Genomic DNA, 7,893 nt, shown 5'->3' with positions numbered 1-7,893 from the left:
AATACAGCAATCTAAACAAATACGTGATCTTTAACACTCCTCTTGTTTAGATGCCGTGAATTCCAAGCTTTTTCCTGAACACCCATCTTACTCAAATTATCTTTCTGTTTAGAGGTCGATCAACCAACTCCCTTGTTTCGTTTTTGTAATAACCCGAAAATAATAAATAAATAAATAAATAAAAAAGACAGCAGCAGCTTGAAGCTGCTGCCATGGAGAAAGGAAGAATGGACAGGTGGATTGAAGGGAAAAGAAAGAAAAGAGAGGAAGATGGAGGTGTGGGATGAAGAAGGGTGGTTTTATTTTGTGTTAGTGTTATGGATGGTGGTGGTGGTTGGCGTTGGCAAGGCCGACGAGGAAGCACCAAATAATATCGAAGAAACAGAGGAAGAGGGAAACAGAAAACAGAGGATGTTATAATCCATGTTTTTCGGCAAAACCTTAAGGTTCTTTGGCGTTTGTTGTGACAACGTGCAAACATGAGGATGGGGAGACGATTGTGAAGGCTTTTCAGCCATTGAAGCTCTGAACTAAGCTGATTTAAGCGGTTGTCGCAAAGGTAACAAAAAACCCATATCACCGAACCTTTAAATTTCGATATCTTGGTTCGTATTGTATAATAAGTTATGAAATAGGGCTTGTTAGAAACGTAATAAGGAGATCTATAAATTTGTAGAAGGAATCAGGATGAAATTCAAATCGTAGAAGGAGGATATGGCTTCAGGATATAGTAGGTATTAATAGAAAAGATGGGAAAATTTCAGAAAACGCAAGGAAGAAGAAGAAGCGCGTGCACTACACGCAGGCCCGTGAGGGCCGCGACTGGGCGTGCGACTGGCGCGTGGGACAGACACACCGAGGATGTGAGGGCGCGTGAGGGCGCGTGAAGCATCATTTCGGTTCCCGGTTTGTCCCGTTCGATTTGTTTTGACCTGTTCTACCTAGATTGACCTATACTTACCTTGAAAATGGTGAAATATAGGTCTAATTGGAAGGAATTGTGTTGAAATACCCTATTAAATGTACAATCAAGAGAGAAAGGGATTCGAAACCAGGTAAGTAGCGTATCGACCTTTGAACTAGTTCTTAACTTGTTTTACAACATGTGAGTATGTTGTTTACCTGATTAAGAGCTTAGTATGTTATGATGAGCTTTGATGATATTGAGTGTTTATTGTATATTGTGACTGCTTGCCTGTGATGTAAGCATGATATAAATGATTGTCAGAATGTTCTATGTGTTGAACATGATACATGTATGAAAGCATGCAGTAACTGTGAGTATGTTATGCATGTTAATGGAAAGGTTATGACTCTAGATATGCTTATTGGTTGTTGAGCTATGGCTTATTTATATGAGTATGATAGTCTACTAATTCCCGCGGAGTTCCTGGCCAACGCGCTGTGTGCTAAGTCAGGGAGCATGAGTACTCCTGACCGTTGGTATATGAGATAAACAGGCCGCCAGAGCAATTAGTAGACGGGCCATATTTGACCGAGAGCGAGTCTTACATACGAGTCCGAAAATTCTAGATAAGCATATCGAAAGAGAGTCAGTAACCTAGCTGGAGGTAGCTGAGATACCTCATTAACATACAGATGACCCTAGTAAGAGAACTAGGAGTCAATGATGAATAAAACTTAAAAACACCTGGAAAGATTAGTTATGAACTCTTGAATGATAAGCTAGCTACTTACTGAGTAATCTAATTACTCATCAAAATTATTATAACTTTTCTTTCCAGATTTAGATGATGCAGGCCAACCGAGGACGAGACCAGCGGGCTAGAGACTACTGGGAATCCATGTCTGGGTCTGTTTATGTAATTATGTTTTCGTTGTCAAGAATTTACTTCGGTTGTTTTAAGTTTAAATAGCACTGGTTTTAAATGTTTTACTGGATGTTTTTTTTTTAGAAATATTTTGAGATTATGATTGGGTGTTAGAATATGTTGTCGTTGATGATGGTAACTCCTGTTAATCGCGTTGACGATGAGCGGGCGTTACAGTTTTTCTCGATCACCAAAGGCTCCTCCTCTGACAAGTGCATCATCAACCAAAGCATCTTGTTGTTCATCTTCAGACTCTTCTAACATGCTACCAAAGATTAAATTGTTTGGTGCATTAGAAATTTGATTCACCCTCGTTAGTTCTTCCCAATTCCATTGCTCATTTCCACCAAAATGAACTTGGCTCATAATAACACGATTAGTGTGTGGTTGAAAAACTCTGTAAGCTTTGGATATAGTGTTATACCCAACAAATATGCCAGCTTTTGCCTTTTTTTCAAGCTTATCACGCTTGACCTGTGGAATGTAAGTGAAGCAAAGACACCCAAATACTCTAAGGAACCTTAAAGAAAGTTTGTAACAATACCAAACTTCAAATGATGTGAAGTCCTTCGCAGCTTTTGTTGAAACTCGATTTTGCAAGCACACAACAGTATTTGTTGCTTTTCCCCAAAAACGTTTGGGAAGATCCTTCTCATGAAGCATGCATCTCGTCATCTTTATTATGAACCTATTCCTCCTTTCACTGACGTCATTCTATTGAGGATTGTATGGTGCTGTCAATTGATGTTCAATTATAGCTTCTTCACAAAACCTATTAAAATTTTCAGAAGTGTACTCCTTGTGATTATTTGATCTTATAGTCCGAATCAAGCATGCACTTTCATTCTCAACTCTGGCTTTGAATTTCCAAAATACACCCGCAACTTCTAACTTTTGCTTCAGCAAGAGGATCCAACACATTCTTGTAGATCATCAATAAAAAGAATGTAATAAAGATTACCATTTAATGATGGTGTTCGCTGAGGACCACAAAGATCAGTATGACCAGCTGTAGTTTTTTCGAGGCACTCCATGCCTGTTTAGGAAAGGGTTGCCTATGTTGCTTCCCAAAATTACAAGCACGACAAGGAGCCATGTCATCATCAATGTCAGCAAGTCCTTCTACCAGCTTCTTTGACTGCATCGGAAGCAAACTTCGATGATAAAAGCGCTCAAGTCTTTTGTGCCAAATCTCAGTGGCACTAGCTCTGGATATAAAGGCCATCTGCTCTATGGCCATCGGATTTAGAGCAAAGCTTTTTCATTTCATTTTGACATTGAACAAGTCTTTGCCACTAGCATCTTTGATCAAGCACTATTTATTCTCAAACAATACTTTATAGCCTTTATCAAGTAACTGACCAACGTTTAAGAGATTTTGATCAATTTTAGACACAAATAAAACATCTGGAATAAATTTTGTACCTTCATAACTTGTTATAGCTACTGTGCCTTTTCTTTTGACTTCCAAGTGTTCACCATTGCCAATTCTCACTCTCTTGACTTCAATGTCACTTAATTCCTCAAAAAACTCCTTGTCATATGTCATATGATTTGTGCACCCACTGTCAATCAACCATCTCTCGCTTAATTCTTTGTCTGAGGAACAAGTGACCGCAAACAATTGATCTTCGTCTTCTTGATCAATTATCTGTGCATCTACTTCTTTCACCTGTCCTTTGACTTTGTAGATCACAGCTTCATGTCCAAGTTGATTGCATTTGGAGTATTTGGCGTCACGTCTTTTCCAACACTTGTATGGTGCATGACCTTTCTTCTCACAATGGCCGCAAGGTGGACAGGATTTTTTGAAACCTCCTCCTTTTTTCTTTTGATAATTGGTAGATGAATCTCCATTCGTCGATTGGTTTTTGAAATTTTTCTTGTTTTTATACCTGTTGTTCTCTTGATGCTTAAAAGGTAAGGCACCTTCAATCATCCCTTCTTGCCTCATAGCCCTCCTTTGCTCTTCTGCTTGTAAAGCGTTCAAGAGCTCTGTAAGAGAAATATTTGACAGGTCTTTGGTGTTCTCCAGAGTAGTAATGGTGGCTTCAAACTTCTCTGGAACAGTGACTAGCAGCTTTTCAACGATCCTGGAATCATTTAACACAGAACCAAGCAATCTTACCTTGTTGGCAATGCTGAGAAGTCTGTCAGAGTACTCTTTCACCGACTCCGACTCCTTCATCTTCTGCAACTCAAAATCCCTAATCAAATTCAGGACTTTCATTCCACGAATCCTCTCATCTCCTTCATATTCAGCCTTGAGATATTCCCTGATTTCCTTTGCTGTTTTGAGGGACATTATTCGCATGAAGATCATTTGAGATACAGCGGCAAATAGGCAAGCTTTTGCCTTTGATTTCCTTGTCTTCTTTTCCTTCTGTACTTTGATTTGTGCTGCACTAGGATTTGCTGGAAGCGGAGGGATCTCGTAATCCTCTTCTATTGCTTCCCAAAGATCCAAGGCCTCCAAATAAGTTTCCATACGAACTGCCCACATTTGATAATTGTCTCCATCGAAGACTGATAGTGCAACAACTGAAAAATTGGATTCTCCTCCCATTTTGATCTCACAGATCCCTTAAGAAGATAGCTCTGATACCAATTGGTAGTGAAATAGTGAGTGATTGAATGATTAATAACAAGATTGTATTATGAAGAGCAAGAATACTCTGTATATACAGAAAATACAAAAAGATATTTAGAAGCATCAAAAAGATTTATTTATTTTTTTTATTATTTTTTTTTTCATCATCAAAGAATGAATCATTGATATTTTGTTTGTATAGACGGTTCACATGGACTATCACCTTGAGGATTGTTGAAGTCTTGCATTCACTAATTTTAAGAAAGATCATGAGTATATAAGTGAGAGACACTGATAAGGAGAGACACTGATAAGGAATCAACAAAAGGAAAAGCTCGGATGTCAAATGATAAGAAATCAACACAAAGAAAGCTTTGATACCGAGGGATAAGAAATCACTGCAAGAGAAGTAAGATTCAGATTACCTTGTTGATCAAATATCTTAAGACTAGAACACTCTTTTAAGAGTGTAATTACTTTACAATATTGATAATGTCAAGCTTGCAGTCTAAACTGCATAGAATTGCAATGAAACTTAGCTCTGGGCTAAATAATCATTTTACTACATTTTAAAGTCTCTTTCACTCATACAACGAACATGGCTTTAAATAACCTCAAAATGAAACCCAAGTTGTAACATTCATACTTTATGACCATAATTAACTATTATGTAAATGTAATCTAAAGTAAATAAAAAATCCTAAAATGCATTAATGAAACATTGTAACTCTAAACTATGATCCATCCAAAATTTATAATAATAAATCTTGAATCTTCTTCGGTGTGGCATGAATTGAAACATCTTTTGATAATTTTAACAATATTTTCTTCCATCTTCCATAAAATTTATATTTCACTATTGATGTCTTGGTTCATATCAGACACTATCTCTACTCGCATGAGGCCTTAAGACAAAACCATAATAGCTTATATTTAAAGTGGACAATATTATACTAATGTGGAGGTTCGTTATTCCCAACATGGTATCATAGTCATACCCATATTTTAACTTAGTCACGTCAATAGAATCATCAAATGTCAAACAAATAAGTTATGAGCTTCGAAGGTATAGTCATAACGACTAGGTGTCAAACAAACGGCATACTTTGTTTGAGAACTCGAGAAAAAGAGACCTCAAAAGGGTTGTTCTTTTTAGCTCCCACGTTTGTTTTAGCAATCATACAACAAACAGTATCTTTATAATTGAGTAGAAACATTATGATACACTAAAATTTCTCTTGTTCAGCCAAAAACATCATTAATTAAACCTTCTAATACGAATACATTAGCTAAAACCACTTCCAAATCAATCATTTAGAAGAAGGTAGGGATTGTCCATTCAGGAACGAAGCAAAGAACGCCAATGAACTGCTTGGCTTGAAGCATGGCACTGCATGCCCAGCTCCCCTAAATGTTGCAAACGTTAGGCCAGCATATTCCTGGTACCACCCGCTCACCTGCGCCCAATCGAACACGCTCAGCTTTATTTGATAACGATTTTGTTTTAGATTTCGGGTCTAAATCCCGTTCGAGAATCGGAATCATTACCTGCTTCTCATGGTACCAAGGCCTCCATGTCTTTGTAATTGGTAGACCGAGTGAACTAAGACTGTATCTTGTCGACAACACGGGAACTCTTCCATCGGTATCTCCACTGTTTCCATAACCAGATTTAGTTCAATTTATTTGATGAACATACTTAAATCTCTCTAATTCAAATTAGATCTTAGTTAAGTAACGTAGAAATGTGTTTAAGGTGTTCTAATTACCTGTAGATCCATACCCTAAGCCCAGCTGCAATTAGCTTCTTGTATATAGGAATCATCGAAGGCTTTGAGTCTGACCAGTTTTCGAACATGGTGGTGCTGTTTTTCAATCTCATCAATGTCAGTGCACATCAAAAGATTAACCCGAATCGGTCAATGTCACGAAGTTTTAAAAATTTCATTCTTTTTCTATAAATTTAAATTTTATTTCGAAAAGTAGGCTAGAAAAAGTTTTTCCGATAAAATAAGATGAAATTTGATACCACAGTTAAAAGTGGAAGGACTTACATAACATCATTTACAACACCATTACGTAAATGGATGTGGTAGTTCACGGGTCAAAATTGATTTTTTAGATGATTTATGTATCACCGTTAGCCTCACGGTTTTAAAACGCGTCTTTTAGGGAGAAGTTTCTACACACCCTCATAAAGAGTGTTTTGTTCTCCTATCCAATGTGGAATCTCACAATCCACCTCTTTGGAGGCCCAACGTTCTCGCAGGCACATCGCCCGGTGTCTGCTCTAATATCATTTGTAACAACCCAAGCTCACAACTAGCAAATATTGCCTATTTTGACCCGTTACGTATCGTCATCAGACTCACGGTTTTAGAACGCGTTTGATAGGGAGAAGTTTCCACACTCTAATAAAGAGTACTCCGTCCTCTCTCCAACCCTTGTAAGATCTCACAAATATCAATATCTTTCTTCAGATGATAACAACGATCTTAGTCTTCTATACCGTCATGAATAATATCATATATGCTTTCTAATTTATACATATTAGCTCACGTCAAGGTCAATGTTTATAGTTCAAAAACAAATTTTGAAGTTAGAAGTAAAAATGAAACATTTCAAAACTTAAAAGGATAGAGGTATTATGTGTAATTTAACCCTAAATTCAAATTGTTTTTTGGACCCGAAAAAAAAAAAAGAAAGGAAAAATGAACTACATACTTGCAAATGCTCCAATTTTTGAGTTGATGCCCATCACTCACATGGAGGGCTTTTTGCACATCGGGTCTATTATAAAACGTTTTCGCATAGCCATCAAGGCACGGATCGTATCCACCCATCATTCTCGGCATCTGTTTCATCAAACAAAAACACGTTAACTACATGATATCATCCACTTTAAACGTACTAAAAAAATAAGAAATTTCTCGACAACCATGGTATTGGAATGCTTGATCATAAGCGTTTGCATGGAATTGCCATCAGCAGATGCAGAATTGGCCATGCAAAGAGACGTATAAAGACTATAGATATCAATTTCTTTGTATTGGCTAAGCAATTCATCAACAGCATCACTACAAGTATTATTACTCCAAGTATCATTGCTATTAAAATCACAGCTTTCTCTTATAATTTTATGAGTTTCATCCGAAATAACTGCATGGCTCCAAGCATAATCCACCATCCCTAGCCAATCATCACCATCAGAAGTTTCAGGGTTCCCCAACTGTGATAAATCAATAAAAAATCATTATAAAATATGAACCACAAATCAAAGATTTAGTGGAATTATATATACAATGAACATACCAAAACCCCATGCAAATCGATGTGAAAGGAGGAATCTTTATTCCTATCATAGATGAGCTCAGCCAGCTCAGGAACATATTTGCCTGTTTTTTTTTTTTTTTTTTTTTTTTTTTTTTTTTTTTTTTTTTTTTTTTTTTTTTTTTTTTTTTTTTTTTTTTT

At 36.9% G+C, this 7,893-nt stretch overlaps 1 protein-coding gene and 1 long non-coding RNA gene across 3 annotated transcripts in view; one reads left to right on the top strand and one right to left on the bottom strand.

The window, feature by feature from the left end:
• Nucleotides 1-460: 460 nt before the first annotated feature.
• LOC111457232 lies at nt 461-1,014 on the top strand. The gene is made up of 3 exons (XR_002712888.1): nt 461-559; nt 765-906; nt 983-1,014. It is a non-coding gene; the product is annotated as an uncharacterized LOC111457232 (long non-coding RNA).
• Nucleotides 1,015-5,590: 4,576 nt separating this feature from the next.
• LOC111456792 (serine carboxypeptidase-like 31) overlaps nt 5,591-7,893 on the bottom strand; it is a 4,804-nt gene continuing 2,501 nt past the window's right edge. Inside the window, exons 5-10 of one of the 2 annotated variants that reach the window (XM_023098784.1) lie at nt 7,735-7,817; nt 7,361-7,651; nt 7,147-7,277; nt 6,192-6,287; nt 5,971-6,076; nt 5,591-5,879 (exon numbers count right to left, since the gene is read on the bottom strand). In XM_023098784.1, coding sequence (XP_022954552.1) covers nt 5,733-5,879; nt 5,971-6,076; nt 6,192-6,287; nt 7,147-7,277; nt 7,361-7,651; nt 7,735-7,817 — 854 coding nt within the window. In that variant the 3' untranslated portion in view covers nt 5,591-5,732. The remainder of the gene's footprint in view (nt 5,880-5,970; nt 6,077-6,191; nt 6,288-7,146; nt 7,278-7,360; nt 7,652-7,734; nt 7,818-7,893) is intronic. The other variant, XM_023098785.1, reaches the window with a different exon arrangement.

The sequence above is a fragment of the Cucurbita moschata genome, unplaced genomic scaffold (genome assembly GCF_002738365.1).
Source record: "Cucurbita moschata cultivar Rifu unplaced genomic scaffold, Cmos_1.0 Cmo_Scf00019, whole genome shotgun sequence".
In the NCBI taxonomy this organism is placed as follows: Eukaryota; Viridiplantae; Streptophyta; class Magnoliopsida; order Cucurbitales; family Cucurbitaceae; genus Cucurbita; species Cucurbita moschata.
The sequence above is the reverse complement of the archived record's forward strand: the minus strand, read 5'-3'. Positions and strand labels throughout refer to the sequence as shown.